Source organism: Nothobranchius furzeri, chromosome 5 (assembly GCF_043380555.1).
Source record: "Nothobranchius furzeri strain GRZ-AD chromosome 5, NfurGRZ-RIMD1, whole genome shotgun sequence".
NCBI lineage: Eukaryota > Metazoa > Chordata > Actinopteri > Cyprinodontiformes > Nothobranchiidae > Nothobranchius > Nothobranchius furzeri.
In genome coordinates this window covers 81,017,621-81,031,975 of record NC_091745.1, presented here as the reverse complement: position 1 = coordinate 81,031,975, position 14,355 = coordinate 81,017,621, and the positions used below count along the sequence as shown (strand labels likewise).

The 14,355-nt window shown below is 49.0% G+C and overlaps 1 protein-coding gene across 6 annotated transcripts in view; it reads right to left on the bottom strand.

The window, feature by feature from the left end:
- Positions 1-215: 215 nt before the first annotated feature.
- The window catches only part of enpp2 (ectonucleotide pyrophosphatase/phosphodiesterase 2), a 36,439-nt gene continuing 22,299 nt past the window's right edge, over positions 216-14,355 (bottom strand). For 4 of the 6 annotated variants that reach the window (XM_070551251.1, XM_070551255.1, XM_070551253.1 and 1 more), the window contains 12 exons: positions 12,697-12,728; positions 12,395-12,522; positions 10,344-10,419; positions 10,123-10,210; positions 9,877-10,046; positions 7,105-7,240; positions 6,560-6,699; positions 5,409-5,544; positions 4,854-4,931; positions 4,633-4,765; positions 3,614-3,767; positions 216-1,996 (listed from right to left, as the gene is read on the bottom strand). In XM_070551251.1, coding sequence (XP_070407352.1) covers positions 1,826-1,996; positions 3,614-3,767; positions 4,633-4,765; positions 4,854-4,931; positions 5,409-5,544; positions 6,560-6,699; positions 7,105-7,240; positions 9,877-10,046; positions 10,123-10,210; positions 10,344-10,419; positions 12,395-12,522; positions 12,697-12,728 — 1,442 coding nt within the window. In that variant the 3' untranslated portion in view covers positions 216-1,825. Of the gene's footprint in view, positions 1,997-3,613; positions 3,768-4,632; positions 4,766-4,853; positions 4,932-5,408; positions 5,545-6,559; positions 6,700-7,104; positions 7,283-9,876; positions 10,047-10,122; positions 10,211-10,343; positions 10,420-12,394; positions 12,523-12,696; positions 12,729-14,355 lie in introns of all 6 variants that reach the window. The other 2 variants (XM_070551256.1, XM_070551252.1) reach the window with 2 other exon arrangements.

The window sequence follows — 14,355 nt, the reverse complement described above, 5'->3', positions numbered from 1 at the left end:
AACTTCTGACCTAGAATCGATGATGTAAAGGTTTATAGGAACAGTTTGTGGAAGTGCTGTGAAACGTAGGAGCTAAGCGCTGTTTTAGGACAACAGCAACACATTTCTCTGAGGAGAGGCTGTTCGGGAAGCCATCTACACGGAGGAGTGATGTGGTAAATATCTGTAATGTTGAGGCGAGTCAAGGCTACGATATCACAACAGGACCCATCACATTATTAACAAAAACTATTTAATTAGGAGAAAATATACACATAATACATAAATAGGTCAGACTCACAGGTGGTATTTTTATGGAAAATGTTTAAAATTCACTAAAATAATTGTAACTGTGCAGAAATAAAACAACAAATAATCATATCTAAAGTCCGGTTCACACAACAGGACCATCATGATGATTTCTGGCCCGTCCAGTCATCTTAAGGCCTCCCTGATTACCATCACGGCTCTTAAGACAATCTGATCAGATAATCCTACTATGTGTGGTGTGTTTTGATCAGTCAGGATCATAAATCAGAGATTTGAAACTCGTTGGCTTTTCTTGGTCTGATATTCAGGGACAGATGAGACTGCCGCCTGTTGAATGTGACCTGTAGCCAATCAGAAAGAGAGGAGACAGAAGAATGCTGTACGCACCCCGCTGCCATGTTTGTTTACTTCTAAGTCACATTTGATGTTATAAGATGTCCCGTGTCAGCGGAGGAATGTCTGGGTGTTGTTTGTAGCAGTTGCTGAGTTGCTGCACGTCTCACACTGTAGATTTCAGATTTCAGATTCTGAAATCTGAAATCTAGACCCATCTGGGTCTAGGACCTCTGGGTCCTAGACTCCATCTAGGACCCTCTGTAGGACCCAGACTGGAGTATGTGTGATTATCACTTGTGTGTGGTCTCTCATGCTCTGTAAATCCTGCCATGTGAACCGGGGTTAGCACAAAGGTTAGCTCATCTCGTGTACAGCGTGGGCTGCAGACGGAGCGTAGGACGTAAACTTGGGTCGGAGTGGAGTCGAGCTTCAGGCTGCCGCTCATCTCAGCTCTTAGTGCAACTCAGGCTTTTCAAATACTACCAGCACCATGTCCCAGGGCAGCTGTGGCTACAGCCTAGCTCATCACCACTAGGCTGTCAATGTGTGTGTGAATGGGTGAATGACTGTGTTGTAAAGCGCCTTGGGGGGTTTCCAGGATTCTAGAAGGCACTATATCAAAAACGGCCATTTATTAAATCTGTTAACAGAATTTAAATAGAATGGATTCAATTCAAAATGCTTTTTTAGGCACTTTCCATCATTCATGCACTCTCTCCTTCACACACCACCGGTGATGGTAAGCTACTGCGTAGCCACAGCCGCCCTGGGGGCTTACGTACGTATGTGCACTTGTAGAAGCCCCTTCAGCAAAGGCATGCAGCTGCTGCTCAGTGACAGCGGGGGCTGCTGAGCCTGTCCTGCAGACGGCCTGGTGCTGACTTCAGTTCAGGTTCAGGGACAACACACTAGTCGTAAGCTTGTATCGCTCAAGTGTTTTCTAGTTGTTTCGTCTTGTTTTCCTTTTTCAAATGCAGCCAAACAAACTCAAATGACATTTTTGTGCCACGAATACAGTTTACAGAGATTTGTTTTTTAAATAAACTTTATCTAATTATTGCAACACCGCAAGAAGCCCGGGGGACTGCTTCAGAGGGCTTTAGGGACTGGGAGTTGCGACGTGTGCAGTAGAAGTGGTGGCTCAGTGGTGCTAAAGCTGCAGGAAGGAGAGGATCCAGACGCTCTGCTGGCGTGGGTCAGCGTGCAGGAGGAGCGACTGTTCCACCACAGCAGGGACGTTTCAGATCTCACTCTCATAAGTGTGCATGAAGGTCTTCAGAGAGAGGATTTCTGTGTGGCTCCGGCTGGTTCTGCGATACAGATCCAGACCCGTCAGGAGCTCCACGTCTCTGACCCGGGCTGTGTGCATCTTCATCAGGTCCTCCACCCAGCGAGACTCGTCCTCTGAGCTCTGAGAGAGGCAAAGACATCAGGAGACTCAGAGCGATTTTCATAACGCAACCATGATGGCAGCTGACGTGAAAGGGTTAGGGTTGCATCCTAGCTCACTAAGTCTCACAGCTGATAGACTCCGCCCTCCCACCTGGACAAGTGTCTACCCACCCCAACCCTGACCCTTAAAGGTCAAAGTTGAACTGTGAGGAAAATTCACAACCCTTAAATCTTAAACAGCTGTTGATATTTTTTAGGAACGGGCACTCCAACAGGCTCAAGGTCAAAGGTCAAAACTTAGAGAAATTTCAGAAACCCAAAGAGACCCAGGCCTGAGTCAGCAGGTCAAAGGTTAAAGTTCATGACTCAGCTCAGGTTGGTCAAGTATCTGAAGGAACCACAAGACTTCTGGAACAGTGACACTTACATGGAGATGTTTACCCATAAAGCACTGCCGCGTGTTAGAGAACCCCAAACAGCTGATCCAGCCGTCAGCACGGTGGTGGAGGGCTGATGGTTTGGGCTCCTGTCAGTCACTGGGTCCACCATCTGTAGTCTGATGTGAGTGCAGCTGTCTGACAGCCCACACTGGGTCAGACACCAGAACCACGATCCAAACACATCAGCAGATCTACAACAGAACCCAGGTTCTGTGATGGCCCAGTCAGAATCCAGACCAGAACCTGACTGCACTGAGCATGAACAAATATTCCCATAGCATAAAGACACAACGTGTGAAACTGATGGGTCGACTGAAAAGGGCTCCCTGCTGCTGGAGGAGGTCCTGCAGGCTGGTGGGTGAACTTTCCACATAACAGCAGGTATGCTAAAACCAAGCCTATGCTGTCGAGAGCCCACCTGGAGCGGGTGCTGCATGCATTTGTTATTTCTAGGCTTGACTACTGCAACTCTCTCTATGCAGGGTTGGGTCAGTCTTCACTGCGTCGCCTACAGGTTGTGCAGAACAACGCAGCCAGGTTCCTGACTGGGACAAGGAAACGGGACCAGTCCGGTTCTGGCCTCCCTGCACTGGCTTTCAGTTTGCTATCGCTCACACTTCAGACTCCTCGTCTTTGTTTACAATTTCTTCCAGGGTGGTGCTCCCCCCCCCCCCCCCCTATCTAGCCACGCTCCTGAACAGAAATTCCCCATCACGCGCTCTGCGCTCCTCTGACCAAGGCCTGCTCGCTGTCCCTCGCTCTAGGTGTCGTACTCGTGGGGACTGGGCTTTCTCAGTCCTAGCACCGTTACTCTGGAACCAGTTGCCACCCTCGGTTAGGCTGTCCCCCTCTCTGCCAGTCTTCAAGAGTCGCCTAAAAACACACCTCCTCCGCTTGGCGTTTCCTGAACGTGTTTGAGGTCGGCCCTCTTTTCTCTTTATCTCGTTTTCTACTTTAATGTTTTACCTTTTTTGCTCTATTTGAATTGCTTTATTATCTATTTATTCATCGTGTTTCACATTTCTTATGTACCGCGTTCAGCGCCTTGGGCTTCCCGACAGGGAAGGCGCTTTATAAATAAAGCTTTGATTGATTGACTGAGGTGGCTGTAGCATTCACGGTTCAGTCCGCTACACGTGTTTGCCATTTCTTGGTCCTCAGAACACAAACATGCACATAGAAGTGATTGTTCTTACATTGCAGGTCTCATCGTTGTTGGGTCGGTGTGGCAGGATGAAGGCGGCGCTGCTGAGCGGTCCGCTGCAGGAGTCTGCAGCCTGGGTGAAGTCCAAACAGCTGGTCAGGACCACAAAGTAATGTGTAGGGATGGGAAGAGCTCCACTCACAAACCTGAAAAACAAATCTAACCTCAACATCGGCTTCATGAAGGTTCTCCAGCTCCTCAACCCTGCTGAAGGCAACGCACACGACTCCAGACCGGAGTCAAGGTGTTTGACTGTGAAAAGTGAAAAACAGATTCCAGGTCAGAAGGAAGGGGAAATTCCAGTTGGTAGGATGGAGATGGACCTGTAGGGCAGCAGGAGCTCAGGAGGTAGAGCCCGTTGTCCGGTGATCGGACCCGACAGGGCAGCTGTGGCTGCATCGTAGCTCATGATCACCAGTGTGTGAGTGGGTGGATGACTGGCTGTGAAGAGCCTTGGGGGGTTGTAGAACCCTAAGAAGGCGCTATACAAACGCAGACCATTTACCATGTAGACCAGGGCTTCAGCCGCTGTGGTGCTCCAGTCAGGAAGGAGCTGAACCAGCAGAATGAAGCTAACAGCCCCATTACTGATGGAAAGGCCGCCCAGCTGGACCCAACCAATAAAAGTCGTGCTGAGGAACAGGGATGATCTGGCAGGCCCGCACAAATCAGAAGAACCTGCCACGCGCCATCATGGACAGGTTGGGCTGTACACCAGAGGACCACTGGTGATGTTTTCAGATGAGTACAGGACCGCCCCTTCACCGTTACTCGATGACTGAAGGGCGCAGCAGCTCGCTGGCTCCAGCTGGTAAACCGCTTAGCGCCTGGGACCAACAGAGAGCCAGCCGCTACCTTCCTCATGACCAGCACTGGCCGCCAGGAAGTGCCGTCCACCAGCAGACCGGCGGACGGCATCGACCCAGCAGCTGCCGACGGTGCAGCTGTTAATCGGAGCCATCCTGCTCCACTGTTCATGTCTGAGCGCTGAGTGTGTGTAACTGCTCCTACTCTTTAATCTTCTCCGCCGAGTCTCTCGCTCCATCGTAGTTGTAGTCAAATATGGGTCCAACAAGAACGTTCACCCCATTCCTCTCAGTGGCGTACTTCTTCACCAGCGTCCTTTGCAGGTGACCCCATACTCCTGTGGGGGGTAAACAGACCCAGGTGAAGTCTAAAGCCTTCTTGGTGCAGCAGGTTGTTCGTCATAAACACCTGAAAGAATAACTCACTTCTAAAGGCGGGATACATGGGCACAGTGTTGGTGATGAGGACTGCATCGTACTTCTTGTCCAAGTTTGACGACAGCTCTGTGGAGACAGATGACGATGATGAACACGCGTCATACCTGAGCACAGTGACCCTCACATGTAGTGGGCGGAGCATCCTGCATAGCTCCAGTCGTCTGGGGAAACCAGGAAGTAAAGAAGTTCCTCTAGAAGGAGGAGCACGACTGAGATTTCCACTGAAACGTTTTCATTCTGCACTTCTCTCTGCTCCTGAGACGATCTGAGATCTTCTAACTAAAGCTTCAAGTCAGACATTTCTTCACGATAACAAACACTTCACATCTCATGAAGGTACGGGCAACGATAACAAGGTAAACCTGTTTAAGACCTGTGGAAGGGGTCCATGCAGAGGCCAAAGGTTCATGTCTGACCTGTAAATCACTGAGAGAGCTCAGACCAACAGAACCCAAACCCAAAGAAGAAAAGGTCCAGAGAGAAAACGTCTGATTCAGCATCGAGGCCTGATGGGAAGAGGTTCGGAGTAGGGAGAACACCTACGTGGTGGGTACAGGAAGCCATGTGTGATGTGTCTCTCTGCTCTGTAGTTGCTGCATGACTGACTGAACGCTGGAGCGACTCGGGGGTCTGGTCTCACACAGTTGGACAGAACATCAGGGACAGGAGACACCTCCACCTGAGGGGGACACGGAGGAGACGTTACGGTTTTAACCCTGTAGGTCAGAGCTCATGTGGCTAGCGGAGGGTGCTGAACACACCTCAACACTACACCTGCGTAAATATCAGCCGTTAGCTGACCTCTACATCGGTATCGGCGATAGGAAAACCAACACGGCTCGGCCTCTGGTTTACAGCTGACCATCGTCCAAGTCTTCTCCTACCTGAGCCACAGAAGCCCTCACGCCTGGTGGAGCTTCATGGGGACCTGGTCTTCTTTACTCGTGTAGTGGGACTCAGTTTTAGACTATTAGAGCACCTTTATGTTTTCATGGATTTAGCCAAAACACAACCTTGTGAAACCAGTGATGTCATAGCTGCACCTGTGACCTCTGACCCCCAGATTACAGATTATACTCGGTGGCCCTGTCCCAATACTCGCACTTTCACACTTGCGCCCCTTCTATTGTGCAATCCCGACCAGAGGTGTGTGTGTGTGTGTGTAGGGTGTCTCGATTCTCAAGAGCGGAAGTTGACCACGCTCCTTTTGCCCCCATGATCCACGCTTCACCCGAGTCCGCGTCGATGCTCCACCTCCTCTGGTGCTTCTCTGAAAATACGTGTTTCTAATGAATTAGTTTAGTTTGTTTCAGGATGATTGGATGATGCTCTGAACGTTTTAGACAAATGAATTTAAATTTATGTCAAATAACTGTTTGGTTGTTTGTTTGAAAGTTGTTAATAAAGGTTTTTAAAAAAGCATCACCAGCTTCCCGGCATGATCGATGATGCAACGCTCCGTCTCAATTTGGCATTAATTATTTGCGCACTTGTGCACCACGCACTCGAAGCCTTGCTGCACACTTTCTCCAAGTGCCCTCTGCTGACCGCAGGGCGGGTGTTGGGACTGGGCCGTGGGTACGCTCTGCTTTTCTCCAGCAGCGTGACAGCGCCACGCACAGGCCACGCAGGGGTACTACAGCACTAGGGGCTGCTTCTGTGTTTCTGACAGCTGCAGGTAGAGAGAGACTTACCTGTCTGCTGACTGTGTAGGATGACCAGAGAGGCATGAAAAGCGTCTCGCTGTAGCCACTGATGTAGTCGGTGTGGTGGAGGATGGTGTATTTGGTGTGGAAAAGGACAGCAGGTCGGCCAAACGGCAGGTTCCTGTTGTCTGAGAGGCAGAGGACACGGAGGGACGTGGGACAGAGAGGCGGTCATGGAACAAGGCTGATAAGATGTGAACAAACAGCAGCGAGAGCGGCGCCTAAAGCCACGACTAAAGCCGGATCACCCCCGCTCGGGGAGCTGATAAATACATTAAACATTTAACTGCAGCTGCATTTAGCACGATAAAAGCAAAAGGAGCTCGCCGTAACAGGAAAAAAGGAGGCGTGAAAGTGTTTTAGCACTTTTTCACCACCAAGTTTTAACCATAAACATAGAAGCTATTAGTAATAAGCTCAAGTTAAACCATTTCATTCAACCGAGACCCAGACAGTGTGCTTGGGTCAGAAGCGTTCCCACGGTGCCTGCAGACACAACACATCAGTCATTTTCTCATTCATACCAAACTGACCATCAATAGCTTGCCTCAATCGCTGGTTTAGCTCCTCCACTTTGTTCTGTAAGAGACAGAGCCACAGTGACTCCAGGTTATAGCCTCGTACAAGGGTCACTTTCAGACCTCTCTGGCCTCTACTTTTTACACGCAACTGCAAAAAGATCGGAGATTGAAACAATCTCTTGCCAGAGATCTACATGGAAATCACAAACACAGTTAAACAAACACAAACAGTGCGGGGCGTTTTGGCTCTGCAGGAAGAACCAAAACAACCAATCGTTTCACATCTTCAAATTCAAAAATACTTTATTAATCCCAGAGGGATTCAGTACACACAATGCTGAGATCAGACATACAGAGATAGACACATGACAAGAATTGGTGACTGTGGTCATTCGTAACCCGAGTCGTGCTACCTTTATAGATCAAGAGGGTTTATATGAGGATAGAGTCGGGGGTGGGGGGGTGGGGGGGCACTTCAGAGTTACCCTCCACAGGGAGGGCAGCTTTGCTCTGCAAAAAAACACCTCAGACAGATATGCACACAGACTTCAGACATTACACAACATAGGTGTTCACTAGGTGGGAAGGTAGGGTTGGGACTCTCCTCACTTCAGTGCGTGCAGCCACATGGAGCAGCGCTCATCACCTCCGTTTGGACAGGGGAGGGAGATAATGGGTTAGAGAGCACAGTGACTCCTAGAGACGGTTCCACGGCCTTCACCGGTCACAGTCCCGCCCAGGCTGGGATAGGGAGACAGAGTTGCCATGGTGATGACAGCATTCCACATTTCCACTTCAGCCACACAGGCTCAAGGGCACCAGATTCAGATAAGAATTGTTTTGGGGACAGACAGAGATAATCTCTGCCTTAGTGCTCTGTTGGTCTCCAACCCCTCTCGATCCAATAATGGCGTAATTGATCAATCAATTAAAGGTGGAACTGTTCTTTTAAGCCTCTATAAAACATGTGAAACTTTACTGAGGCTCACAATGGCCCAGGAGTCCTGAGAAAGGGCCTAACACATCCCATAAAAAGTCCTACAAGGGAAAGACCAGTTTGCCCTGCCAACTATTTCATCCTGGAGCGTGAGTGGTGCTTCAACATTCCTCTTTGTTGTATATCAAGTATGTTAGCAGCTCAGGCTAGCATTAGCAGTAGCTCAAGCTAGCATCATTCTATGGTTAGCATCATCCTGACCAAAGGCAGCGTCACAGAGCCCAAGTCGAGCCTGCTGATGGCTAACATCGGGTTATTTAGGCCAAAAATTCCAAAATTCCAGGTTGAAAACTTTGGCCATATGTTGATAAACGATACCAACGGGCTTGCTGAGCTCTGAGACATGATGGTGAATGAAACCAGCACCTTACTGGGCTGTGTGACAGTAAAGAGCAATGGTTTGGTCATAGATTGGGTTTTACAACCACCATAAATGATGGCTGAAGCCTTTTTCAACCCCAAAAGCCAGGAGGTGTGTTTGGCCTCTTCAGTTACGGCAGGTAGCAGCCAATGAGAAGAGGTTACATATTTGTTTTCCCGCCCCTTTTCTTTTTGTTGTACTGCTGAGGAGTTGCATTTACCCTTCGCTTCATTTTCAGCTGAAAATAAAATAAAAAAATTTTTAAAAACAATAAAGATTTAAAGGTTTAAAGATTCCAAGGTCTTTGTTGGTGCTAATCGTGACTCGGCTCACCCGCACTGGCTATTGCTAGCTAGCTGATGACCCAACAGCGAGTTAGAGCTTCACCACTGTCGAGTTATTTGGGTCTCAGGAGCAGAAACAGAAATGAAGTGATCTGCGGGTTTCACCAAAAGGGGCAGAAATGTCAAGAAAATGATGATTTACAGGTGTGTTTCTTTACTATACAGGTGTGTTCCTTTACTATACAGGTGTGTTCCTTTACTATACAGGTGTGTTTCTTTACTATATAGGTGTGTTCCTTTACTATACAGGTGTGTTTCTTTACTATACAGGTGTGTTCCTTTACTATACAGGTGTGTTTCTTTACTATACAGGTGTGTTCCTTTACTATACAGGTGTGTTTCTTTACTATACAGGTGTGTTTCTTTACTATACAGGTGTGTTTCTTTACTATACAGGTGTGTTCCTTTACTATACAGGTGTGTTCCTTTACTATACAGGTGTGTTCCTTTACTATACAGGTGTGTTTCTTTACTATACAGGTGTGTTTCTTTACTATACAGGTGTGTTTCTTTACTATACAGGTGTGTTCCTTTACTATACAGGTGTGTTCCTTTACTATACAGGTGTGTTCCTTTACTATACAGGTGTGTTTCTTTACTATACAGGTGTGTTCCTTTACTATACAGGTGTGTTCCTTTACTATACAGGTGTGTTCCTTTACTATACAGGTGTGTTTCTTTACTATACAGGTGTGTTCCTTTACTATACAGGTGTGTTCCTTTACTATACAGGTGTGTTCCTTTACTATACAGGTGTGTTTCTTTACTATACAGGTGTGTTCCTTTACTATACAGGTGTGTTTCTTTACTATACAGGTGTGTTTCTTTACTATACAGGTGTGGTGGTAGTCAGGTCTGGGTGGGGCTAATGCTTTGCTTGTGTTCAAAAACAAGGTTAAAGCGGGTAAAAATGCCAGACGCAGCAGTTCCTACATAGAGTAGATAAAATTCACCTGACTGTTGTGGGACTGGGAGAACCAGACCAGGATGGTTTCAGACTGGTCTGCTCACTGATACATGTGAGCTGTGCTGCTAAAAGATAACATGCCTCTCAGCAAGTCCAGGCCCCCACCAAGTCTGACCTTTTCATCACAGCTGCAGCCCAGGTCATCTGTTACCATGGGAACAAGATTAGAGGCTGTTGGCCTGGAAACTTCCTCTGGCATGGTGGGTCTGAAGGAGGGGCTCCTGAGCAGGTGGTTCAGACTGCCGTGGGTGCCGTTGTTGGGAGCTGGCTTCAGACCCAGCAGATCTGGGACCAGAACACAAATGGGTCAGCTCATCGAGTGCGAGTCCAACCGAACCCACGACTTATCTGGAGGTCTTACCACACATCACGTTATACAGCTCGATGTTCTCAAACGCTGGAACTTTAGTCTTGAATTTAAACTGAGGTCCAAATCCCAAAAAGATGGTCTGAAAGTCAGAGGTCACAGGTCACATGACTTAAAACAATAACTTCTCATCTCTGACGTTTCCCCTGAAGAAATTCATCACTTCAGGCACATCTAGAAGGTTCTGGAGGTTAGTTGTTCCAGACGAGGAATACCTGCATGCTGTTGATCTTATTGTCATACCCATGGTCCCCCGAGAAGCCACAGTACCGCCTGCCCTCAGGAACCTTCCTGCAATGAAGGTTGGACAGTGAGTCGAGTGTCCTGCGCTCTGTCCAAGTGCAGAACCCTAACCCCGTAAAATAACAACAATCCAATCTCCTGCATCAGAGCTGAAACCTTTGGTTCTGTTTGATGGATCTGTTGTTATTCCTCAGCCAGTGGGCCGAGCCCGCAGGAATCGGACCTCAGTGGGCCGAGCCCGCAGGAATCTGAGCCCAGTGGGCCGAGCCCGCAGGAATCTGAGCCCAGTGGGCCGAGCCCGCAGGAATCGGACCTCAGTGGGCCGAGCCCGCAGGAATCGGACCTCAGTGGGCCGAGCCCGCAGGAATCTGAGCCCAGTGGGCCGAGCCCGCAGGAATCGGACCTCAGTGGGCCGAGCCCGCAGGAATCGGACCTCAGTGGGCCGAGCCCGCAGGAATCAGACCTCAGTGGGCTGAGCCCGCAGGAATCGGACCTCAGTGGGCCGAGCCCGCAGGAATCAGACCTCAGTGGGCCGAGCCCGCAGGAATCGGACCTCAGTGGGCTGAGCCCGCAGGAATCGGACCTCAGTGGGCCGAGCCCGCAGGAATCAGACCTCAGTGGGCCGAGCCCGCAGGAATCGGACCTCAGTGGGCCGAGCCCGCAGGAATCTGAGCCCAGTGGGCCGAGCCCGCAGGAATCGGACCTCAGTGGGCTGAGCCCGCAGGAATCGGACCTCAGTGGGCCGAGCAGGAATCGGACCTCAGTGGGCCGAGCCCGCAGGAATCGGACTCTTCGGCATAAATCTAAATGATTAAATTACTCCTAAATTGTGACATTTGGGCCAAAGTCAAGAACGTTTTCTTCTGACAAAGTCTGTCTTTACTTTGTGTTTTTAACGCTGTCCAGCACGCTGTGCGACTTTGGTTGTTTTAAAGCAAAAGTTCTGACTGATTTTACATTTTCTCTTGATCTGAATACTAAAATCTATGGTTTGTGTTTGTAGTGCAGAACAGAAGCGTGAACTAAACTGGCCACAGTCCTCGATTTCCACTTGCTCTCTTTTTTATTTCTAATATTTGCATTAATTTACACTCATACTGGCCGCATGTATTCATTAGCCTTTCAGTGATAGTTATTTTTTTTATTATTGTTTACTTTTATTATAGTAGGGTTTATGTTTCACCATTTTTTCAGAAAAGTAATAGTGTATGAAACTTGTATGTACCGATATGGGTTCTTTTAAAGCCGATGCCGATACTGATTTTTGAAGAATTTTGTTGCCATTGGTTGTGAAAAACAACTGAATACTCACTGTGTGCAGTATAATTTCAATAAGTCAATAAACCTCAATGTTTATTGAACTTCAAATATAAAACAACACACACACACACACACACACACACACACACACACACACACACACACACGCCTGAAAAGCAGCACCAGGATAATTCTGCATCATACTTGAAAGTTGAAGACCAAAACTCTAAAAATGAGTGAGTGAAGGTCTCGGCGTGTTGACACATCCATGTGCGATCCCACGTGTCGGTGAGAACAACAAACTTTCTGCTGTCAACCACAAACTGAAAGCTGAAGTAAGGACACTCGACGTTTTCTCCACAGAATGAAAACACGACCTACGTCTGGTTAGCTGTGCCGGAGGAACAGCTGACTGGCTTCACCTCATATAACAAGCTAGCTTTAGCATCTGCTAACAGCAACATCACTTGGTCTCCTGGGTGCAAACGTAACAAGTGTGTTGGACGTTAGACTTGGACTGGAAGACTCTTTTGGGACTTGGACTGACACTTGGCCTGTAGGACCCAGTGACTTGACTCGGACTCGACTAGGACTGATCCTGTGTGACTTTAACCAGAACATTAAGGAAGTGGGTGGGACTTGGACTCAACAGACTGCGACTTGACCGTGGAGACCAGGAGAAATGAGTCACCCCGCTGATACCAATCAGTGGAAAAGACCAAGAACCTTGATCTGGATCAGAACATCCCTGCTGCTACAGTACCTGGCTACATGCCACTTCCTGTCCACCAGCAGGTGAATGTCTTCAATGCGCCGATTGTTGGCGTAGTGCAGCCTCTTGGGTAGGTGCTGTTTCAGGTACGGCTTAAAGTGCTGGTCTGCTCTCCTACACTGGAACAACAGGTGAAGACAGGAAACAATCGTTGGTACGTTGCACCAATCAGAGGTCACAGACTTAATTTCTGGAAGAATTCATTTATTTTCATTACAAATCCTTCATTTCTAACAGTGTTCCACACCACAGAGATGTGTCACCGGCTGAGGATGCTGAATTCAATCACTTACTGTTAGATTTGCAACAACAGCCTTGGGATCATCTGGAAGGACAAACACCTGGTTAGACTGTAGCAGTGTTTTCTGTCCCTATACAGTCCGGTCCAGTAGCTGTAGGTGAGCCCACACCTGGCCGGCAGCAGCTTGTGTCCTTGGGGTCACAGAGCCCTGAAACAGGTCATTCTGGAAGGTGCTGGGACGTCGTGAGAGGGACTTCATGGACATGTTTGGTGTTGGCCATAGATCGATGCTAAAAGTCTAACTCTGAACTGGTGCAAAACAACCTGGAACATTCATCAGCCTTCATGTCTGGCTTTTATTTTCTTATTTCTAACTCAAAAGTCATCATCTTTCATTAGTTTGAGGGTATTTTATGGCTTTGTTTTTATCTTTATGATTTTATGACGGTGGAAGGAATACTTTGAGGAGCTCCTCAATCCCACCAATGCGCATTCCGAGGAGGAACCAGAGCTGGGAGGCCTGGGGATGGACTGTCCGATCTCGGGGGCAGAAGTTGCTGAGGTAGTCAAACAACTACACAGCGGCGGAGCCCCGGGGGCGGATGAGGTTCGTCCTGGGTATCTCAAGGCTATGGATGTTGTAGGGCTGTCATGGTTGACACGTCTCTACAACATTGCGTGGTCATCGGGGGCAGTTCCTAGGGAGTGGCAGACCGGGGTGGTGGTCCCCATCTTTAAGAAGGGTGACCTGAGGGTGTGTTCCAACTATAGGGGGATCACACTCCTCAGCCTCCCTGGAAAGGTCTACTCCAAGGTACTGGAGAGGAGGGTCCGATCGATAGTTGAATCTCAGATAGAGGAGGAGCAATGTGGTTTTCGTCCTGGCCGTGGAACTGTGGACCAGCTCTATACCCTTGCAAGGGTGATGGAGGGGGCATGGGAGTTTGCCCGACCAATCCACATGTGCTTTGTGGATTTGGAGAAGGCTTATGACCGTGTCCCCAGGGGCATCCTGTGGGGGACGCTCCAGGAGTATGGGGTGGGTGGCTTTCTGTTAAGGGCCATTCAGTCCCTTTACCAGAGGAGCGTGAGTTTGGTCCGCATAGCCGGTAGTAAGTTGGACCTGTTCCCAGTGAGGGTTGGACTCCGCCAGGGCTGCCCTTTGTCACCGGTTCTGTTCATCACCTTTATGGACAGAATTTCTAGACGCAGCCGTGGTGTGGAGTGTGTCGAGTTTGGTGGCAGGAGAATCCCGTCTCTGCTTTTTGCAGATGATGTGGTCCTCCTAGCTTCATCCAGCTCTGACCTTCAGCTCTTGCTGGGTAGGTTCGCGGCCGAATGTGAAGCGGCTGGGATGAGGATCAGCACCTCCAAATCTGAGACCATGGTTCTCGACCGGAAAAGGGTGGCTTGCCACCTCCGGGTCGGGGGAGAGGTCCTACCTCAAGTGGAGGAGTTTAAGTATCTCGGGGTCTTGTTCACGAGTGAGGGTAGGAGGGATCGGGAGATCGACAGGCGGATTGGTTCGGCGTCTGCAGTGATGCGGACGCTGAGCCGATCTGTCGTGGGGAAGAGGGAGCTGAGCCAGAAAGCCAGGCTCTCGATTTACCGGTCGATCTACGTCCCAATCCTCACCTATGGTCATGAGCTTTGGGTAATGACCGAAAGAACGAGATCGCGGATACAAGCGGCCGAAATGAGTTTCCTCCGT